The sequence below is a fragment of the Heterocephalus glaber genome, unplaced genomic scaffold (genome assembly GCF_053883595.1).
Source record: "Heterocephalus glaber isolate CG9 unplaced genomic scaffold, H.glaber_assembly_v1.0 deba00001442, whole genome shotgun sequence".
Classification (NCBI taxonomy): Eukaryota; Metazoa; Chordata; class Mammalia; order Rodentia; family Bathyergidae; genus Heterocephalus; species Heterocephalus glaber.
In genome coordinates, this window is record NW_028258296.1 from 19,314,148 (window position 1) to 19,338,427 (window position 24,280).

Consider the following 24,280-nt stretch of genomic DNA (forward strand, 5'->3'; position numbering starts at 1 on the left):
ATGAGAACGAGAATGAATGTGAATGAGACTTATTGCTTAGTGTAAATGAAATTCTTTTCAAGCTCTGAGGGGAAAGTAGTTTCGGGCTTGGCTCAAGTCTCATTTTACATAAACCAATTCACGTAATCCTCAGAGAGAAAAGAGCAGATTTTCAGAAAGAAAAAATATAAAGGAAAATATTTTCCTAAAAAAAATATTTTCCAATAGGAAATTCAAAGGCTCCACTTTCAAACATTTGTGGATATTTGATATATCTGAATTTTATAAAATGCTCTCGACACTCAGGAAGGTATTTTTACTAGAAGCATTGTTGTTTACTTTTTCGGGAGAAACATGATCCCCAAAGGACAGCATCTTATCAGTGAATGACAAGTTTTCTCAAGGTGCAAGATTCAAATGAGTTAATTGAAATAAATAAATTTAGATTGTGATGATAAATAAGGGAGTTTAGGAAATGACCCTAACAGTAAGATACATAAGGGAGGCAGAAATGCCTAGAAATCTTTTCATTTCACTTAGCCCTTCTACCAAGCTCTTCTCTTGCCTGAAATTCTATCATACTTTCTCTGTTCCTCTTTTTAAAATGATTATTTCTGTGGATATCACATTTTGTCCATTAAAGACATCAGAACATATTGGTTAAGAGCATGAACTTTGGGATCAAAGTTAACTGCATTCAAATCCCAGTTCCTCCAGGTCCTTAGTGCGTACCTGTATGCTAGATTCCTTATCCATAAGAGGGAGATGGTATACAACCTGACTCACAGTGATGTTATGAGGATTAAATCACCTCATACATGTATAGTGGTAAACAATGCCTGGCACAAAGTATTAAGTAATACATTTAACCAGTATCACTTCTAAGTTTCTGCAGAGGCCAGAAGCTATATCAGATTCAACTTTGTATTTCCAAAAATATCTAACACAATAATAAATATTTGGTAATTATGAAAAGAATGAATGAAAAACAGTTTAGAGTAGCCACAGTGGGCATGTGACCCCCAAACTAATAGGACTTAGTAAATTATTAAATAAAGACAGTACTGAGGAGAAAGATGCAAATGCCTCAGAAATATTCCAAGCCGGTATGACCGGAAGAGCAACACTAGGATTAAGGAAAGATAAGAAGAGAAGCCATTTCTGAATAAAAGGACATTAGAATGTTTAGTTTTAGACATCTTGGGGACAGAATGACAATGTCTCACAGCAGCTTTGGCAGCACGGAACTTTGGAGAAGAAGAAGAATCCAGCTATGATTTTAAAAGTCTGCTACATAAAGGAAACAGTCATATAACCTGCAAGATATTGGTTTATAATTGAAATTTTCTCATTAATTAAGAATACTTTCTCTCCACTGAATTCAAATTAGTTACAAGGTGTTGTGCTCATATTAATCATCTTATCTAAATCAGCTTAATTGATATAAATTAGAGTTGAGTACTAACAATTACATGCAGTAAAATGCACATTTTAAAACATTATTAAAGAAATTACATCATTTATTGGGTCACCTACACAGCTAAATAGTAAAATATTTAAAATTACAATAATAAAAGATGACATAGAACCTACCCTGAATCACAGAAACAATTCCATAGTCCTTGGCCATGACTCCAGAGTAAGCGATTAAAAACCCGGTTGAAAATCCGATATAAGTTTACTTCTTCAACATCAGGTACCTTCCAGATACGTGGAAGAACTGAACGGATACTTGTTTTTACTATGTCCAAAACCTGGTAGAAAAACCAAAATACTTAAAATCTAGGTATGAATATACACACATGTGCACACACCCCCATATACACAGAGACTGAACAACAGCATAGAATAAAATGTCTGGAAACAGAGCCATGCACTTATGAAACTTTGGTATATGACAAAGGTGACAAGTGATACCACTGAAGAACAGAATGTTCAAAACTGGAGATTAAAAAATTAGTCTTTACGAAAAAATGGAAGTTTAATTCTTATTTCATTCAATTAATAAAAGTAAATTCTAGTGGGATTAATATCTTAAGTGCTAAAATAATAAACCATTAAATTTGTTAATAGAAAGTATGGACAAAAGATTACTGAAGTCACAAAAAGTATACACTATAAAAGATTAATAGATTTTGATTATGTTAAAATTAAGAACTTCTGTTCATTAAAAATATCTTAAAGAAATTCAACACCACCTTACAAACAGGGAAAATACATTCAAAACATGTACAACCAACCAAAGATTAACATCAGGGATACATAAAGAATCTCTAGCATATTACTGATATAAACATTTCAGGGGAAAAACAGGCAAAAAGGCATTTCACAAAAGAGAATAAATATGCCCAATAAACAAAGAAAAATTAAGACTATATGTAAGATATCATTTCACACTCATCTAAATGACAAAAATTGAAAGTATAATACCAAGCATTAGAGAGGATATTGTTCTACAGGGTCTCTTAGATGTTGTTGTGATTACAAATTGGTACACTCACTCTGGAAAACTATTTGACATTATCTGCTGAATTTGAAAATTCATATATCATACATCCCAACAACTTTAGTCCTGAGAGAATTTCTCCATAGTAACAACAGAAAGCATGTACAAGACTGTTCATAAAGCTATTCACAATTGTTAGCACCTAGAAACAACCTAACTCTACAAGAACAGAAGTTGGATAAACAGTGGCATAATCGCTCCCTTCAATTACACAGTAGTCAGAATGAACAAAAGATGACATCTAATGCTGAGATTCTTGGTAATATATGATAAGCTAAAAAATACATATAAGAAATTACATACAGTATGATGATGCTCTTTAATAGAAGATGACTAAATTATAAGAATATTTTGGAGAAAATAGATACAACTGAAAAGTATAAAGAAAGAAACTCAAGGACTGATAAATACTGAATTCGAAAGAAATGAATTCTAAGAAATAGTTCTCTGAGACCAAAGACCTGGAATGGAAGGAACCATTAGGCTATTATCAAGATTTTAGCTTTAAGTGTTGGGTTCACAGGTAATATAACATTTAAAAGCACTAAGTAAGTAGGCCACACACAGACCAATAAGAAAAAACTATTATAAAATGAGGACTGTAAGTGATCTGGACAACTGAAATCAGTAAGGTCCTGGAAAATGTGCAAAAAGCTTTAAGGGAAAACCTTCTTCATCTCAATCACATGTATTTGATTCTTATGTAATGCAGGTATTTTCAACAAAATTCTTGAAAAAAATCATATATCAACAAATACAGTTATTTTAATTTTTGTTCATCAAAATAGAATATTTACTTTACATCTAATTATGAGAACTATCTATAAAAATGAGAATGAAAAATGAAAACAGAAAAAAGGACTCTCAAACATAAAAGCTTATGGGAAGATATAATTTCTCTCAACATGAACATACATGAAGTATTGAAAACAGATGAAAAAATAATTTGTTTCTCTTTAAAACATCAATGCTAAAGAACTGGCATTAGTTATACTCTAGCCAAGGTTTGTTTAGAAATCTACCAGATTAAAAAAAAAATTCCAAAATGACTTTGTTGTTTACAAGAATAAAGCTTCAGTGCTTCCCTTTTGGTTCCAGCCTCCCTTACTGTGTGATGGGAGCAGAAACACGGAGTGCACAGTAGGTCAAGGGTGTGTCAGTACGGAGACTAGAATGAGCACAGATGATGCAATCTGTGATCCTGAAAATCGTTGTCCTGCAAAAGTTCATTACTGCAGCTAATGGGTGCTTAATTATAAAGAGGAAGATTTTTAAACTTTACTATGAATTATTCACAATAATATCAAGAAAATAAGCATATCAGGCATTAATTTATGCCTTTTGCTTTTTACAATTTTTGTTTAGGCTACTAGTTTAACTATATTTTGTAATGTAGAAAGCATACTCATGATTGGCATGAGGCAAGAATCAATGCTGACAGTAAGAGATAAATTTAGATTATTTATTTTTTTAGTTTTTTTTCAACTTTCTGTCAATATATTAGTGAACAGTAATAGGTAAAATGTCATAATTCAAGGAGGAAATAAAAAAGTTTATAGATTCCCATAAAATCTGAAGAATAAATATGAATTACATAAAAAACTGACACTGAAAATTGTTATTAATACTGGGAATTCGACATTATGTTAATCGGTTTTCACATTAGATTATAAAATAATTGTTCACCTTTAAAATGTTAAAGCATTTGAGATGAGGGGGTATTTCTTTTCAGATGTACTTCATGTAACTAGTGCAAGATTATGCAAAGTTGGTAAATGGACAGCTGTATATCCAGACCTGTGCTTTAGCCACTTCCTAACATTGCCTCAACTGGTTTTCTCTGATGCCAACGACATAAGCCTAGCAGAGGACCCAACTGTCTCTTGTTAGATTTAGACTGACCTCTAGACAAATGATATCTGGGAGAGTGGTGGAATCACTGTGTGGCTGGTCAAGCGCCCCCTCCTGCCTGGTCATGAGGTTTAGACTAGTTTGCTATAGTCTAAAAGGCTATGCAGATAGGGAGACAATGACTGGATCTTTAGCAAAACATCCTCTGAATAATTTCAAGAAGGCAGAGAACAGACATGACAGAAGTCAGACTGGGATGAGGTAAATTAGTGTCAGTTCTATTAGTCATACTTTTTCAGATTCCTGGGGCTTTTGAGTTAGAAAAAAATGTGTGGAAAAATGAATAATTTGTGAACAAAAATAAATGGTCAGTAAGGTGCCCTTGTGTTTACCTGTGGACTCAAGTGAGGCTAACTTATAGAATACAGGTATCCATATCCTTACATAATGACTTTGAAAAGTATCCCAATTCAACATTAAACTCTCCATGGGAAAAATAAACGGAATAGTTAGTCAATGACAACATTAATAAAATGAAAAGATTTGTCTTTTCCATATGAAATGTAGGATATTTAAAGGCATAAAACACACAGACAAATTCATTTTTGCAAGAACATACAGATATTGAATGACAAACTGCTCCATATGGCTGAACAGTTGGTCCTAAATTAAAGTAATGGCATGAGGTGATGGCGGTTTAGAAATAACCTTAAAATCACTACATGCTATACTAATGATGCATGCAGCAGCCGTGGCTATAGGGTAAAGGCATCTTTGCTGGTGCAAAACAAACAGCTCTGAACAGCATCTATGTCAGACCAAATGAAAAACAGATGGGAAATGCCAACATCAAAATGCAGGCAGAAGCAACAAGAGTAGGTATTAAAAAGAAATTACCATGTAGAGAAAAAATGGTTGATAAACAAGGATTTCTTAGAATGCTAAAATAAATGCAAATAATGTACCACCTTCATTAACTACTGATTTCTCTTCATCCTCCAATCTTAGTTTGTGCCTAGATATCACATCAGAGACTAAGCTTTTCAGCAAATTTGGCATTCTTCACAGCCCACCAGCTCTGCAATATTTTCATACTTCACATATATTCCTTATAGACTGTTTAAAGCAACTGCATTCTTGGCAGAGAGCTAAATTATGCAAGTGTGGATTTACCACAACATGACGTTAAATAAGATTAACTATTTCCATTTTCACCTGGTGAGGTCCCTTTTCAGGATTAATTAATTCCTATACCTTTGATCTCTATATTTTATGCCCATTAAAGAAAATGTGAAGGAAAATAATATTCTTTTATTTCCAAGAACACAAAAAAAGGAAAGCATGTGGGAAACTTTGTGTGTATGACATTCTAATCTTAAAGTTTTACGACATACTAATACACAACCAGTAAAAGCCTCCATCCTGGAACAGAAGAAGTGAGATATGTATTTCAAAAGTAGTCTCTAAATGGAATTAAGATGTGCATTCTATACCTGGAGTAGTGCTTGGGACATGATAATCCCTCAAAAAATATCTGTTGAATGCATGTTTAGTGAGCAAATAAATAAATGAACTCTCAAAGTCCCCAATAGTGCTGAGCATAGTTCTTGTACAAAACTGGCAACCAATAAATGTTTGTCAAATTAAATTGAGTCACACACAGACTCTGTGGCAACCATGGAGATATGCCACTTAAATCCACCTGCTTTGAAGAGTGCAGTTAGCTGATGTTTTCCTATTCCAGATGTACTATAATATCCAAGCTACACTTATGCTCTAACCAGACTGCTCAGGGTCAAGACCTGAGCATAGCTGGCAAACCAGTAAAGGCCTCTTTCCTCCCAGTATGATTCCCTCTAACAGGGTGACTTTGTTCTGGGCTCCCCATCAGCCTAACCAAGGTAAGACTTCAGCTTAACTGAAGTGTGAGGCTCTTCCTGCCCATCCTCCTCTCTTCTGCTCACAGGTGTCAGATCTCCACTGCAGTCCAAAGGTTCTTCTTGCCTCCCCCACTCTGGGTCTCTTGTGGGTGTTTTCCCATAAAAATCTCCCTCACTTTTACAGTGTCTGCTTTCTAGAGGACCAAACTGGCAAAGCTTCCCAGTAACTACTGACTACTTTCACAGCCAAAAGAAGGATGGATCTTATTAATCCATGTCTAATGTAAATTAGTTAAGTCCTTGGCTTTCTAAATGGGTGACTCTTTATAATATCTAATTCTGCATTCCACGGCTGATCTACATTTGTATGTTTTTGTTGTCTTGAATGCATTTTCTAGCTTTATAAGGAAACTGCTCAAATTTTCACCTGATAGTCAAATAAAAGGTCAATATGTTATAAACCAATGAGCCATATTTATATCCCATTTCTACATATTCTATACAAAATAGTTCTGCATATGAAGAAGTTAGTAAAACAAAATACATTACACAAACATTCTGACATGAGAGTCTTTAGTACTAAGAAAAAAAATCAGTTTACTTTTTACCCCTTCTAAGGCTAGAGTACATTTCTATATGTCTTATTCCCTCACAAGAAGTTATCTCTTCACAAGTAGTGAACTCTCAGAGAAATGCTAAGAAACTACCTGTTTCAGGTAAGGGAGGTAGAGGCAGTATTGACCCCCAAATCCACATTACTGCAAGCCCGTTTCCTCTTTCCACTAGTCAACACTGCCTCTCTAATTTCACCATATACAAGTTTTGTTTGTTTCAAAGGCACCTTGACTCAGTATTATGTGAACTATCTGATTTTCAGGTAAAGAATATTTCAGGCATTCATTCTATGAGTACTTCATCAATGATTTCATCTGAAATAAAGCTGAGGTAGAGAAGAGGTAGAAAAAAATATTTACATATTAAATATATAATACATATAAATAAATCAGTTAAACACACTTCAGTTTGTCCCAAGAATTGTTTTCATAATATCTCTATGCTTTTATTTTTGCCTGAGGTGAATTTGAAATATCTCACATAATCCATTTTAATATTATTAGGAAGTAAAAAAATGTTAGGAATGAAGGAAGGGAAGGAGGGAGGGAGGTAAAGAGGGAGGGAGGTAAAAAGGGAGGAAGGGAGGCAGAAGGAGGGAAAAGGAGGAGAGAAGAAGAGGGGAGGAGGAAGGAGAAGAAAAGAGACGGGGAGAGAGAGAAGACATCTTTGTTACTTGCAAGCTCAGTACCTCCATTGCTGGCTGGCTTGACAATCTGTATTCATAATGTATATGGTTTTATGCTTCTTTTTGTAAATATGGGTGAAAGAACTATAAATTTTGTCAAGTTAATTCTGTAAAACTGAAAAGTTTTACAGAATTTTCTTTCAGAACTCCTTATATTCCAATGATTGCTCCTGCACAGGAACTCTTCACGGCCCTTCAGTGGGGAACAATGTCATGTGGGAAGGGATCCTCAGGAGAGCCATCCTTACTGCCTTTTCCAGGAGTGCTGACCCTTCACTGTAGACCCGAGGAACCAGAGTCTGTTGTGGAAAAAGCCTCTCAAAGATCAAAATGGTTGAAGGAAGAAAAGGAATCACAGTAATCATGACCACAGCAAGGAAAACTGCTACAAATAAGTTGCACATGTGGAAATCCTGGGTCTCCACTTCTGCTCACAGCCAGACATGTAGCTTTCCTCAGCCACTTTCAGGGTCTCCTCACAAGATGAACTTGCTCTAGGTAAGAGACCCTTTTCATCCTCTGAGGACCAAAATGCAAGATATGAATTCTTCTGCCAAAAAACAGAACTTTATATTAAATTGCGTATGTAGAATAATGGTGTTATGGCTTGTATCTAGATGTCCCCCAAAGCCTCATGTGCTCATAGGTGGGGCATTTGGAGCTGGCTGGATCCAGAGCATTCGATACTGGAATGAAGGATGTGTGGTTACTAAATTAGTCCACTGACTGGAATTAGCATAGATCTGGGTGTGGATAATGAAAGACCTACCCTGGGTGTGGGTGGCACCAATCAATAGGCTTATAGCCTGAATAGCATATAAAGGGAAAGAAGAAAGGCACACTTGCAGTCGGTAGTTGCTTGCTGCTTCCTGCTTTGCCATGAACTGTTTCTCTTCTGCGATGCCCCTCTGCCATGCCACCCTGCCTTAGAGGAAGTAGACTATGAACTGGAAACTCTACAAACTGAGCTAAACTAAACCCTTCCTCCTTTAACTTGTGGGTGTCTGGTATTTTGTCTCAGCAAGGAGAAAAGTAACTCAGACAGATGGTAACTGATTAGTGAAAACTGGAACAATAGCAAGCTTTGTACTGGAGATGGAACATCTTGTTACTTTCTACAAACCCAAAGGAAATAACAATACCTTTGATTTATGCCAAAGGAAGAAGCAAAACAGCTCCAAGAAAGAGTAACAGGATGTATAAATTATAAATAAACAACCTGATCTTCACATTAGTACTACCATTCTATTAATATAGAAGTGTATGATTAACACATGCGATTTCACATCTAGGATCAGAAGAAAAGATTACCCAAATATTCTTAGAGTAAATCAGCATGGGAGAAGTAGATACATTGGCATATGTACTTGCTAGTAAATTTATAAGCAAACATTTAAGTGTACTCTAAACTTAGAAAGCTAATTGAGCATAGCAACCTTAAAACATTGTGGGGTACCACTTCTGATTAGGCTCAAAGCCCTTTTACTGATGATTGGCTCCACGTCCTATTCTTTATTGAAGAATTAACTCACTCATGATGTACAGATGTGTGTACCCCTCTCCAAGTGCCCTGGGGAGGCTCAGCCTTGACAGTGATGGTGAACCTTTTTGAGACTGAGTGCTCAAATTGCAACCCAAAACCCACTTATTTATCATGAAGTGCCAATACTGCAATTAAACCTAAATAATGAGGTATTATTTTAGAAAAAACAATTCATGTATTAACATCTTTTGTCTTAAAAGACAAACAAATAACACATGTGCCATGGGTTCACCACCACTGCTATAAGTGGCTACAAGTAAGACCCACTCCTCGGTTTTAAAAGCAAGGAGGAAATCTATAAATCTCTCCAAGTAGATCACAAGTACAATTATGTACAAAGTGCCATGAAGATTCAAATAGGAAAAGATAACATCCTATTGTGGAAGATCTAGACAGGCTTTACAAATAGGGTGGAAGGGGACCTTCCAGAAGAGTGGCATATGGGAGTGGGAAGAAGGAATTCTAGGCCGGAAGGCCAGGGAAAGGTCTTGGGGCCAGGAGAGATACTCTTTGCCTCTTTGCCTTCCTCCTACCTCAACATGAGATTATGGCTGGGAACATAAAGCCAAATTCCATCCCTCTTACTTCACCAGCCCCTTTCCAGAGACACCCATGTCTCCCCGTCATGAGTATCTCATTTTTAAAAGGATTATTCTAATTTGAAAAAATATATATAGAAATACACACAAAAAAGGACGCCAATGTTTCTTCTTCCCCAGCTCAATAAATCTAGACTAGTACACATACATATGTATCACTTGCTTAATATCCTGATATCTTTTAAGGATGGTATGGAAGTGAGAGTTAACAGAGGTGCTGTTTTTTTGAGATGCCCACAGCAATGCTTATCTTATGGAAATTCTCACAAACCTTATAAGCAGGAAGATAAGTGGGAAATTTCTGTTCTCCAGTTTTAGAAGACTGTACCCGCTCTGTGTAGATCCAAATGGTCAAATGTACAAGCGCTAAACACAGTTGGCTCTCCAAATTTAAATTTTAATTAATCACATGTCAATTGAAAATCTAGTTTTTCAGTAACAATAGCCACATTTCAAGTGTTCAGTAGCCCCATGTGGCTAGTACTACTGTACTGGACACCAGAGATACAGAACATTTCTATCCTCAAAAAGTTCTGAGACAGAGCTCATAGTTAATAAAACTAGAATTTATACTTTACCGAACTGAGGAATGGATGTCAGTCACACAGACTAATAAAGAATAAAAATGAAAGGGCCTCCAAATCTGAAAGGCTCCCTCTGTACTAAGATGGATCACATATAGTTGCTACTTGTTATTCTGAACCCCAAATGCATCCAGCTATCTGAAAAGGGACACCAGAGAACAGATGGATTCACCACCTTCCAGAGACTATTTGGCAGCTATTTCTTGCTTTTAATTCATTCATGGCTAGTGAAGTTTTATGTATCTTTTTTGCGTAGGTAACAAGCCATAGTCTTGTGCTATACCTTAGGTTAAGATCTACAATTCCGGGACAGTATTCAATTGAATGCAACCAAATTATATGGATGTGCTAAAATTTACTTAACCATAAATCTACTGAGAGATGTTTAAGTAGTTTCGAGTGTTTTGCTTTCATAAATACCACTGCAATGAATGCTCATGTACAGAAATCTTTTATACATTCAGGCTATAATTCTGTGGGACAGAATGCTAGAAGAGATGTTTGCTGAGTCATAAGGCTGTGAACATCTGTAATTTTAATGGGTACTGCGAATTACCTTTCTGAGGAGGTACACCGATGTATTCAGCCTCTAATAGTACAGGAAAGGCCCTGTAATCCATAATCTTCCCATCCCTAGATATTATCTGTTGTATTAATTTTTGCCAATATGATGGTTTTTACTTGCTTTTGCTCCATCATTAGTGAAACCAAGGATCTATTTACATGTTAATTGGGTATTTGAAGACCCATAAGTTGTCCTTTCATGGCTTTTTAATATGCTTTGCTATTTTATTAATATTTATAGGCTAGTTTGTCTTTTGCTGATTGATTGTAGAAAGTATAGGTTTACTGGAATTACTTTTCATTTTATGTGCAACAAATGTCTGTCTCCCTCAAACCACCTCCCCACCTGCCCTATTTCCCTCATCATCTCTGCTTGTAACTTGATTTAAGATTTCTTTTGTCACTCATAGGTTCTTGTATAATCGAGCCCGTCAATCTCTTCCTTTAAGCCTTCTAGGTTTCAGGTCTTTCCTAAGATGTTTTTTCCTCACTCTAAGATTATAAACATACTTTTCCCTAATTTAAAAAAATCTTTGATAATTTTAAACTGTAATGTGTATGGAATTTATTTTCATATATGTTGAGAAATAAGTTCCAACTTAACTTTTTATAAACAGACAATCCATTGTTCAGTATCACTTACTGGAAATACCTTCTTTTCTAAATGACTTGAAATGCCATACTTATCATGTATCAATATCTTTAAAACAATGTAGTCTATTCTGGATTCTCAATTTGTTTTATTTGGCAATTTACCTATACTCTTCTTGCTTCTAGATTATAAAAACAGCATGGACTTGAGAAAATTCAGGGTCCCAATTCTAATAAAATGTCCTTACTTTGATCAGTCAAGGCCAGAGTTAATAACTGGGCAAACATTTACTCAGGACTTGCCATGTGTTTTGCAATCAATTTCTGTTACCAAGTTGCATACACCTTGCTCAGCAGTGGCACTTTATTTGCACATGGCAGGACACTAAATATCTGCTGAGTTCGCTAATACACAATAGTGCATTCAGTTTACTTTGAATATGTAATCTGAAAGTCACAGTCTGATAGATGCCAAGATTTATCTCATTAACAATAAATCCTAGGAAGGCTAAATGATAGCTTGTATTACTAAAGTAACATAACAACTTCACTAAGGCCACTTTAATAGCACATCTCTAAAAAATAAGGTTCCAGGGCATTGGACAGCCCCCTTGGGGTTCTGGGAACTCCCTTGTCCACTCTTCATGACCACTGTTACTCGCTCCTGAATCTCCCACCAGAGAAAGACCTTCAGATCTTCCCACCACACTGCCATATACCTTGCCCTTCCTCCAATGAGAACAGATGCTCTTGGTTAGGACAAACCTCCCAGTTTACCTGAGAACTCCTTTATCATCCCTCTTTCCTGTGCTACTCCTCTCTTCAAGATCAGGTCAAAAACTGAAAACATCTTCATTTTAAAAATAAGAAAAAAAATTTCCTACTAGTCCATATTCCTATTCCTCTCCAATTACCACATTTCCCTTTCCCCTCTATAGGAAAACTCACTAGCTATGGTTTTTTTCCCTCTCTACTTTTCATAGATTGAGCCTACCGTGGTAAAGTTTCACTACCTATCACTCATTTCTCTGAGTTTGTTGGGATTGAGGTCCCCCAAACTTCCATGTTGGCAAAAAACAACAGAGCCCTAGCAGCAGCATCTACCACAGCTGAGTACTTTTCCCTTTCTGTACTAGGCCTCAAGGACAGACAGTTCTTAAGGTTTCTTTATAGCTCACTGGTTCCTCCTTCTCAGTCTCCTTGGATGAGTCCCCTCCATTCTCTGATTTGTACAGACAGTAGTACACCGATATGAAGAACCCCACAGACCAGTCTTTCAAACTCTTTTCTCGTCTAACTGCATTTACTCCCTAGGTAATCTCACCTAGTTCATGGCTTTAAATTCTCAAAGACTCCTAAATTTTTATCTCTGTACCTAACCTCAGCGATGAACTCACTCATAAGCGTTAACTACTCATTCATCATCTGCACTTGGATGTCTCACCAGTATGTATATCCAAAATCAACAAAATAAAACAAAAACCCTGCCTGTTTTATACTTTCTACAGCATTCACCCATTCAATTACCAGACTAGCTAAACATCCATTAGTTCTTTCCTCAATTACCCTAAAAACCTTAGTTAGTCTCTAATTGTATTATGCCACAATCTCTCTCCCTAAATTCTACTCCCCTCAAGTAGGTAGTTCACCTGGTTTTTTAAAATTATACTTGATCTTAGCCAAAAGGCCGAGAAGCAATGGTTTTTTAAAATTATAAATGAAAGGAATCTGGGGAATTATTTAAACTTCTCCCTACTTCTTATTTATCAATCTTCTATTTTGCTTCTAGTTTCTCATATAAAAGGAACCATGTGATATTTAAGCTTGTGTGTCTGATTCATTTCACTTAACATCATGTTCTAAAGTTGCATCCATTTACCTATGAGTTTCTCAAGTTTATGTTTCTTTATGCAGAGCAGTACTCCATTGTGTTTAAATACCATATTTTTCCTATCCATTCATTTGTTGATGGACATGCATGCTGTTTCTAGCTATTATGAATTCTGATCTAGTTATTATGAATCCTGCTGCTATACTAATTTCTTAGTTTGTTGAAAAGAGTTTTGTGCTATTAATCTGTTTCTTCTTTGTTAAGAGTGAATATTTTTTGTCTATGTCTCGTACTCTGAATAACTACTTTGAAGATAATGATAGTGTATTAACTAATGTTATTCTCTTATTACTTGGTTATGAAATTTTGATTTTTCATAAAAAGAAATTATAAATGAGTGCTGGGATGCAGCTCAGTAGTAGGGTACTTGCTTAGCATGCATGAGGTCTTGGGTTCAATCCCCAGTACTGGAAAAAATGTGAAACTCTCCTCAAAATTTTCTAGTGGCTTCCAATCCATTAGCATAAAGTCTAAAATCCTTTCATAATCTAAAATGTTGCAAGCTGAGTCCTGCCTAACTGCTTAACCTCATCTCTTACTACTACCATATTACTCATTCAGCAAAACAAGTTATCGTATAAATAAACAAAATGTCTCCTTGGTATGCTTCATATACACATCAAGTAATTTCTACCTCAAGAAGAAGAAAAAACTTTGGATGTATTGTTTTTGGATCTTTGTTTTTAGTCCTCCTTCTGCCTTAATTATATATACAGGTATCAGCAAAACATTAACCTTATTTCATTTGTCTCTGCTCAAATGTTCTTTTTATCCAGCTTTATTTTTCTTCATATAGTACTACTTTATAGTACTTACATTCTATTACAGATTTTTATCAAACATCTTAACTAGGATGTAAGTTCAATGAGAGCATGGATTTTTATTCACTTTTTTATGCTCAGAATCTAAAACAATCCAAAAAATAGTCAGTGTTCAGTGAACGTTTATAGAGGAAGTGAATAAACAAATGTGCATGTATAAGGTTTGACTATGGATTTGGCTTACCAATCTTAGTATATAATCCAAAAGGGCAAAACTGTTTTTAAACATTACTTACTTTTCGTTGTTTTACAGAGTCCAATTTTATGAGCCAATATGAAGCCACTTTTGTTTTATGATGTTTCCAGTTATCAATGATCTGTTTGGAGGGAGAAACATTAAGAAGTTTAATCTAGAATAGTCATCAAAAGTAATAAATAAAGGGCTGGGGATTTAGCTCAGTGGTTCTGCCGCCTGCCTCGCAAGTGCAAGGACCTGAGTTCAATCCTAAAATTAAAAAAAAGGCAAGCCGCTTAAAACCATTTTAAGTAGCTAATTTGTGTAATGAAAGCATTATAACAATCCTCATAAGAAAGAATGTGAGCAGCTCACTGCAGACAGGGAGGTCTGAGCACACCCTACTGAGTTCGCATGTCGCGGGGAACATGCTGAATCAGCCCACACCCAGGCAACAATCTACTGGACATTCCCCCCCACCCATACAGCCACCTGGTTCCACACAAGAAAGATGCAGAAGATACCGGACCACCAGACCACGGTACTGAGTCCTGCCACTCCTGGCCCAGAGGTAGGGGCTTCTGAGCCACCGTCACACTGCTCCTGGTCCAGAGGAAGGGGCTTCCTGGCCACCATCCCTACCACTGCTCTTGGCCCCTGTCCCACCTCTCCCAGCTCAGAGGAGGTAATCCGTGCAGGCACCAACAGCCCCTCCCCACCCAGTCGAAATGAGAAAACATGTAAATAAGTCTCAAAACCAGACTTCCAGATCACCTACAGCAACCCCAAAGGGAAATGAGATGGAACACTCTGATACTCAACCACCGAGACCCACTGAACTGGCAACAAAAGGGGATCTGGAAAAAATGAAATCAGAAATAATTTCTCAGATAACAGGAGAAATTGTGCCCCTAGTGCAAGACATGATTAATAAATCTAGAGAGGGGCTCAGGAACATGATGGAATCCCAACATAAGAAACAAATGGAATCCATAAAACAGATGCAAATAGATTTCCAGGACATGAAAAACTCCATTGAAAGTCTACACAGCAGAATGAGCCAATGTGAGGACAGAATTTCAGATATATAGAAGATAAGATTGCAATTAATGACCAGGAAAAGAAAAATTGCTTCAAAATTATAAGGGAACATGAGAAATCAATCCAGCAGCTGCTACATGATGCAAAGACGAATAACATAAGACTGACTGGAGTCAATGAAGAAACAGGAAAGCGTGCAGATGACATAAAAAAAAAGTTCACAGAAGTGATGGCAGAAAACTTCCCAAGCAGGGGAAAAGAGCTTGACATACAGATAAGTGAGGCATACAGGACTCCAAATAATCTTGATCAAAAAAATCTACACATAGGCATATAATTGTTAAGATTCCAGAAACTCAAGAGAAGAACAAAGTTCTATAAGCAGTTAGAGAAAAGAAACAAATCACATACAAAGGAAAGCTCATCAAAATCACAACAGACTTCTCAACACAAACCATCAAGGCAAGAAGATCTTGGAGTGACATATTCCAAGCCCTAAAAGAAAACAACCTCCAACCCAGACTGATGTACCCTGCAAAACTATCTTTCAAAATGGATGGAGAAATAAGATACTTTCATGACAAAGAGCACCTTAGGAACTTCGTGAATACCAAACCAGCACTCCAAAGAATTTTACACAATATCCTAGGAACAGACATTGAGGATCACAACCCCACGAAGCAAAGCAGAATGAATCCATCTGGCATGACAAGAAATTAAATGTAAAGGGGGAAAACACAACGAAAAGAAAAAGTCATGGCAATGACAAGTCAATACGTTTCAGTCATAACCATCAATGTTAATGGTCTCAATTCACCAATCAAAAGAAATAGACTGGCAGAATGGGTCAAGAAGCAAAATTCAACAATATGCTGCATATAAGAAATACACTTAATTCAAAAGGAAATTCACAGACTGAAAGTTAAAGGGTGGAAAACAATACTTCATGTGACAGGAACCCGAAAAAAAGCAGGAGTAGCTAATCTCTTTGCAGATCAAGTAGATTTCAAACCAACACTGATTAAGACAGATGAAGAAGGACACTACATCCTTGTAAAGGGAAGAATCCAAGAGGAAGAGATGACAATCATAAATATCTATGCACCAAACACTAGTGCACCCAACTATATAAAACAAATACTAATGGACATGAAAAGTCATATATGCACTAATACAATTGTAGTGGGGGACCTCAACACCCACTGTCACAAATAGATAGATCAACTAGACAAAAAATAAGTAATGAAATACTAGAACTCAATCGAACTCTTGAACAAATGAACTTAACAGATGTTTACAGAGTGTTCCACCCCACAAAATCAGAATACACATTCTTCTCAGCTGCACATGGGTCATACTCCAAAATAGACCACATACTCACACATAGAACATGTTTGAGTAAGTGCAAAGGAACTGAAGTTATCCCCTGTATATTATCAGACCATAGTGCGATGAAATTGGAGATCCATAGCAAAAGAAACTCAAAAGATTTCATAAACACGTGGAAATTGAACAACACACTTCTGAATAACCAATGGGTCACAGAGGAAATTAAAGAAGAAATCAGACAGTTCCTTCAATTAAATGACAATGACAATACAACATATCGGAATCTATGGGACACAATGAAAGCAGTCTTACGAGGGAAATTTATAGCAGTGAATACGCATATTAGGAAAACAGAACGAGCCCAATTAAACAACCTGATGCTGAACCTCAAGCTTCTAGAAAAAGAAGAGCAGGACAAACCCAAAGCTCATACAAGGGAGGAAATTATAAAGATCAGAGGAGAAATCAATGCAGTGGAGACTAAGAGAATGATACAAAAAAAATCAATGAAGCCAAGAGTTGGTTCTTCGAAAGAATCAACAAAATTGACAAACTCTTAGCCAACCTTATCAGAAAAAGGAAAGAAAAGGCCCAAATCCATGCAATTAGGAATGAAAAGGGTGAAATGACAACAGAACCAGCAGAAATCCAGAGGATCATCAATACCTACTTCCAGAACCTATACGCCAATAAGATGGACAACACAGAAGAAATGGATGGATTCCTAGATACACATGAATTACCAAAGTTGAATGAAGAAGACCTAAAAATTCTGAACAACCTAAAAATTCTTTCAACCAATGAAATTGAAAACATAATTAAAAACTTATCAACTAAGAAAAGCCCGGGCCCTGATGGCTTCACTGCTGAATTCTACAAGACATTTAGAGAGGAACTGCTGCCACCACTGTTTAAATTCTTCAGTGAAATTGAAAGGGAAGTAATACTCTCAAATTCACTCCTGGAAGCAAGCATCACCTTGATCCCCAAAGCAGAAAAAGACCCAACCGAAAAGGAGAACTATAGGCCAATCTCACTAATGAACATAGATGCAAAAACCCTTAATAAGATACTGGCAAACAGAATGTAGAAGATCATCAAGAAGAACATACACCCTGATCAAGTGGGATTCATCCCAGGGATGCAGGGATGGTTCAATACACACAAATCAATCAATGTAATACACTATATCAATAGAGCCAAGGACAAAAACAATATGATTATCACCATAGACGCAGAAAAAGCATTTGACAAAATCCAACATGCATTTATGATAAAAACCCTGGAAAAAATTGGAATAGATGGTCTCTGCCTCAAACTGATAGAAGCCATCTATGAAAAACCAACAGCCAATAACATACTAAATAGTCAAAAACTGAAATCCTTCACACTAAAATCAGGAACAAGACAAGGATGTCCACTATTACCACTCTTGTTCAATACAGTTCTGGAAACATTGGCCATGGCAATTAGACAAGAGAAAGAAATAAAAGGAATAAAGATAGGAAATGAAGAAGTCAAATTGTCATTATTTGCAGATGACATGATACTCTATATAGAAGACCCCAGGAACTTCACCAAAAGTCTTCTAGACTTAATAACCAAATTCAGTTAAGTAGCTGGTTACAAGGTCAACACACAAAAATCAATAGCTTTCCTCTACACCAATGACAGACTCACTGAGAGAGAAATAGGGCAAACAATTCCTTTCACAATAGCATCCAAAAAACTAAAATACCTAGGAATCAACCTAACGAAAGAAATCAAAGACTTCTTCTCTGAAAACCATGACACTCTGAAAAGAGAGATTGAAGATGATATCAGAAAATGGACAGATATCCCCTGCTCCTGGGTAGGAAGGATTAATATAGTGAAAATGGCCATACTTCCAAAACTGCTATATAGATTCAATGCAATTCCAATTGAGATCCCAGCAGCATACTTCACGGACCTTGAGAAAACAATCCAAAAATTCATTTGGAACAAGAAGAGACCCAGAATAGCAAAAGCAATTCTAGGTAACAGAGACATGGCAGGGGGTATCACAATCCCCAACCTGCAACTATACTACAAAGCTGCTGTGATTAAAAACAGCATGGTACTGGCAAAGAAACAGACCTGAGGACCAGTGGAACAGATTAGAAGATGCAGAAACTATGCCAGACACACTCAGCTATCTCATCTTCGATAAAGGAGCCAAACACCCTCACTGGAGGAAAGATAGCCTCTTTAATAAATGGTGCTGGAAAAATTGGGCTTCAATTTGCCAAAGATTAAAACTAGACCTATATCTCTCGCCATGCACTAAACTAAAATCAAAATGGATTAAAGATCTAAATATTAAAATAGAAACTCTGAACCATTTGGAACAGAGGTTAGGTAGAACTCTTGAAGACATCGGTGTAGGAAAAGATTTTATGAACAAATCCTCAGTTTCCCGTGAACGAGCACAAACAATCAACAAGTGGGATCTCTTCTTATTAAAAAGCTTCTGCACAGCAAGAGAAACCACAAGCAGTGTGAAGAGACAACCCACAATGTGGGAAAAAATCTTCACCTGCTCTTCCTCAGACAAAGGTCTACTATCTCGAATCTATAAAGAACTTAAAAGGATCAGACCTCCCAAATTTAAAGACCCAATCCAAAAATGGGCATCTGAAATGAACAGACATTTCTCACACAAAGAAGTAGAAATAGCAAATAAATACATGAAAAAATGTTCAACATCACTGGTCATTCGAGAGATACAAATGAAAACAATGCTGAGATTCCACCTCACCCCAGAAAGAATGGTTGCTATCATGAAATCAACCAATAACAAATGCTGGCGAGGCTGTGAGGAAAGAGGAACCCTGCTCCACTGCTGGTGGGAGTGCAGACTGGTGCAACCACTGTGGAAATCAGTATGGAGACACCTCAAAGAACTAGGACTGGAAGTCCCATTTGACCCCTCTATTCCCCTGCTGGGGATCTTCCCCAAAGAATTAAAAGAATCATACTACAGGGATACATGTTCATAGCAGCACAGTTTGTGATAGCTAAAACTTGGAAACAGCCCAAATGCCCATCAACTGGAGACTGGATAAAGAAAATGTGGGTTTTTTTATAAAATGGAGTACTACTCAGCCATAAAAATGAGACAGTAGAGACATTTATAGCTAAGTGGATGCACATTGAGGCGATATTCTTAAATGAGATAAATAGGACACACATGTATAAATACCGAATAGTTTCTCTGGTGTGAGAAACTGAAAGTGTAAATAATGACTAAAATGTATAATAGGTAATGTGAAATAGGAAGAAAAGGGGCAAAGGGGAAGGAAGTGGGAGGGCTAGGAGAAAGGATAGAAGGGAATGGGATTAATATGAGAAAATGGAAAAATAGGAACAAAATCTTTATAAATAGGGAGGAATGGAAGGGTTGAAGGGAGGGCTGGGCAAGGGTGAAAAATAAGAACCAAGAGAGATTATGTAAAGGTGCAAATTTCCAATGATGTATGTCATTATATTGTATACCTAAAATGTCCCAATGATTAGAATGAATAATCAATAATGCAAAATAGGAAGAAAAGGACCAAAGGGGTAGGGGTAGTGGGAGGGGCAGGGGAAAGGAAAGAAGGGAAAGGAAAAATGATGAGAAATGGAAAAAATGGAAATAAAGTCTTTGTAAACAGGGAAGGGAGGGCTAGGAATGGGGAAAAAATAAGAACCAAGATGCATTATGTAAAGGTACAATTCCCAATGAGAAATGTAATTGTGTTCTATACCTACAATGTACCAATAAAAGTATTTAACAAAAAAAAAAAAGAAAGAATGTGAACTTTCACATAAAGGCATTTGCAAAGACTTCTAACATAAGGCAAAGAAGCCAACTGAATCCAAAACTTTTTCTTCTTCATGTACCAAAAACATCACGTATGTTCTGAGAGGATAACCAAGACATAGATGTTTCTGTCTTTATTCGCACAGCTGTATTAACCACATCAACCATAGTTGTGTTGAGCCAGAAAAATGATTTCTGAACAAAATGTTTTTTCCTGGAGCTAGCTAACCTAACTGAAAAAAAGCCACTCCCAGCTCATAACCCTCCAACACCTAAAACATGTCCTCCTTCACTGTCTTTTGTTCTCAGTAAATATCTGTATCCTCAAGATGATGTAATCCCTACTTTCCCACCATATATAAATGAGATGAACTCCTGTGTATTTTTCTATCCAATCATGTAGTCTGAATGTAACTTCCTCAACCAATGAACTGATGTTAAGTGACTTGCTTCTGTATCACCAGCCCTTTTCCCTTGATCCATATAAACCCTGTTCACTGCCAGCTCTTTGCTGATCGCTATGTGGAGAAATCCCCATCAGTCTGCTGGGGTAATAAAACTGTACACTTGCCTCCAACCTCCAGGTACATTCTCAATTCTTCTTGGCCTGATCCTGCTAAACCACTAAGAGCTGTAAAAGTATAAATCACAAGTCTGTCACAACAGTGTACTACTGAGTAACACATGAGAAGCAACTTATATTTAATAAGGATTCTACTATCCTTATAAATCTACAGAACTTTTGAATGTATATTGTAGTAATACATACTGTAGAAAACATTTACAGCATATAGTGTGCATATATAAAATAATCTGATATCTGATGTTAATTATTAATTTTACTGCATTACTTATATAAACCTATGTATGTTCTTTTCTATTCCTATACATTTGTAATATAGAACAGTGGTACTGTGGAGAACTGGTAAATGCATGTAACACATCTTGACCATTTTCATCCTTTTACCCTCCTCTCTCTCACCTCCTCCCTCCTCTTGTTCCCGTCCTGTCTCCACAAGTCTTATTGTTTCCTACCATTCCACCTTTATTGTATTAATTTATTTATATTTTGAGTTTCTTATATAAAAGAAACCATGTAATATCTGACTTTTTGTATTTGACCTCGCTTAGCATTACGGCTTCACATTCCATCCATTTCCTTACAAGTGACACGATTTTCCTCTTTTTATGGCTGAACACCATTTCACTGTGTATACACACCACATTTTCTGTAAGTTTTTCTCTTGATGGGGATTTAAGCTGTTTCCAGAGCTTAGCTATTGTGAATTATGTGGCTATAAGCATGGATGTGCATGTTTCACTCTAGCATGATAGCTTTAATTTGGGGAGAATATACACAGGAAAGGAAGAGTTAAGTCAAATGGAATTTTTAGTTTCAGTTTTTTGAGGAGCCCTCATACTTATTCCCATAGTAGTTGTACTAGTTTACATTTCCAATAGTGCAGGAGGGTTCTTTTTTCCCCACATCTTCATCAGCATTTATTGTTTTTTTGTGTGTTCTTGACACCCATTCTGACTGAGATAAGATGGAATTGTTATAATTTGTATTTCCTTGATGGCTAAAGACAGTGAACATTTTCTTTTATGTAATATTGGCCATTTGTACATCTTCTTTTGAGACGTATCTATTCAGTTTATTTGCCCATTTTTTTATTAAGTCATTTGTCTTAGGGAATTACTTTTATTGACTTCTATATATATTCTGGATATTATTCCTCTACCAAAAGAGTAACTGGCAAAAATTCTTCCCATTCTATGAGCTTTCTTTTAGTTCTGTTGACTGCTTTCTTTGCTATACAGATGCTTTTTAATTTTACATAATCCCATTTGTTAATTCTTAATATTACTTCCTAATTATTTCCTATGCAATTGGAGTTATGTTCAAGTTTGGGTTCAAGTATTTCCCCAAGTTATATTCTACCAGTTGCAGAGTTTCTGGATTTATATCAAGTGTTTGACCCATTTCCATGGGATTTTAGTACAAAATAAGATAGAGATCTAATTTTAATCTTCTTCATATGGATATCCTGTTTTCCCTGAACCATTTGATAAAGTGACTATCCTTCTTCCAATATATGTTTTTGGCTCCTTTTTCAAAAATTAGATTAAGTGCATAGAGTTGTTTGTGTGTCTTCTGTTTTATGTCAGCCTACTTCTTTTGTTCCAGTATCACGTTGGTTGTCTGGCTATAGCTTTGTAATACAACAAGAAATCTGGTATGGTGATGCCTCCCAACTTTGCTCTCTATTGCTTTGCTCTCTATTTGCTCAGGATTGCTTTGATTCTTCTGAATCTTTTCTGGTTCCATATTCATTTCAGGATTCTTTATTCTAGTTCTGTAAAGACTATTATTGGTCATTTAGTATGGATTGCAATTCTTCTATAGATTGCTCTTGGTAATATGGCCATTTCAACAATATTAATTCTGTTGATGCCTTTCCATTTTCTAGTGTTCTCATCAATGTCTTTTTTCAGAGCTCTGTAATTTTCATTACAGAGCTTTAATCTTCTTATTTTGATTCTTAAGTATTTAATTTTTTTCAAGCTATTGTGAATGGAATTGTTTTCCCAATTTCTTTCTTGGTGTGTTCATTATTTGAGCACAGGAACACTACTGATTTTTGCATGTTGATGTTCTATCCTGCCACTTTGCTGAATTTGCTTATCAGATTTAAAGTCTTGTGGTGGAGTTTTTGGGGTCTTCTACATAAAGAATCATATCATCTGCAAATAGTGATATTTGACTTCTTCCTTTGCTATTCATATCCTCTTTATTTCTTGCTCTTGCCTGATTGTTCTCAACAAAGTTTCCAGTACTACATTCAACAGAAGTGGTAAGCGTAGACACTTTTGTCTCATTCTTGGTTTTTAGTGGAAATGTTTTGTTTTCCCTCATTCAGAATGATGTGGGTTGTGGACTGCATACAGTTTTTATCATTTGAGGTATGGTCTTTCTATACCTACTTTTTTTTTTTTTTACTGGGGATTGAACCCGGGACCTTGCACTTATGAGGCAGGTGGTGGAACCACTGAGCTAAATCCCCGGCCCTTTCTACACCTATTTTCATCACAATTGTTTTATAAAGGGATGCTGGATTTTCTCAAAGGCCTTTTCTGCACCTACTGGCATGGCCAAGGGATTTTTATCCTTGTTTCTATTATGTGGTGTATCACATTTATCAATTTATGCATGCTGAACCATCTTCTCATCCCTAGGATGAAGCTGATTTGGTCATGATGTCTGATCTTACTAATTGAATGAGTTGTTAAATTCTATTTGCAGGTATCTTTTTGAGAATTTTTGCATCCATGTTCATCAAGGATTTTGACCTGTAGTTTTCTTTTTTGGTTGGGCCTTTATGCAGTTTTGGTATCATGGTCTTGCTGGCTTCGTGGAATGAGTTTGGAAGCATTCCTTTCCTTTCCATTACATAAAAAAATTTAAGCAAAATTGGTATTAGTTCTTTTCTAATGTTTTGGTAAAATTCAGTAGCAGTCCTGTGCTTTTCTTTGTTGGTAGAGTTTTTATTACTATACCAATTTAATTGATTATTATTGGTCAGCTCAAAATTTCTATTATCTTCTTGGTTCAATGTGCATAATTCATTGTCTAGGAATTTATCCATTTCTTCTAGATTCTCCAATTTACTGGAATATAAGTTTTCAAAATAGTTTCTCATTATCTGGATTTCAAGAGTGTCTTGTAATTTTACCTTTTTCATTTCTAATTTTATATATGTGGGACTTACCTCTCTTTTATTAAGTTTGGCTAAAGATTTGTC

General features: G+C 36.1%; 1 protein-coding gene across 4 annotated transcripts in view; it reads right to left on the reverse strand.

The window, feature by feature from the left end:
- The window catches only part of Ttll7 (tubulin tyrosine ligase like 7), a 160,276-nt gene that overhangs the window by 15,985 nt on the left and 120,011 nt on the right, over positions 1–24,280 (reverse strand). For 3 of the 4 annotated variants that reach the window (XR_001183229.3, XM_013070924.3, XM_004841381.4), the window contains exons 18-19: positions 14,346–14,426; positions 1,573–1,733 (exon numbers count right to left, since the gene is read on the reverse strand). Coding sequence is in view for 3 of the 4 variants with exons in the window: in XM_013070924.3 (XP_012926378.2) it covers positions 1,573–1,733; positions 14,346–14,426 (242 nt within the window). In the remaining variant the exon portion in view is untranslated. Of the gene's footprint in view, positions 1–1,572; positions 1,734–14,345; positions 14,427–21,078; positions 21,109–24,280 lie in introns of those variants that run through there. The other variant, XM_087212980.1, reaches the window with a different exon arrangement.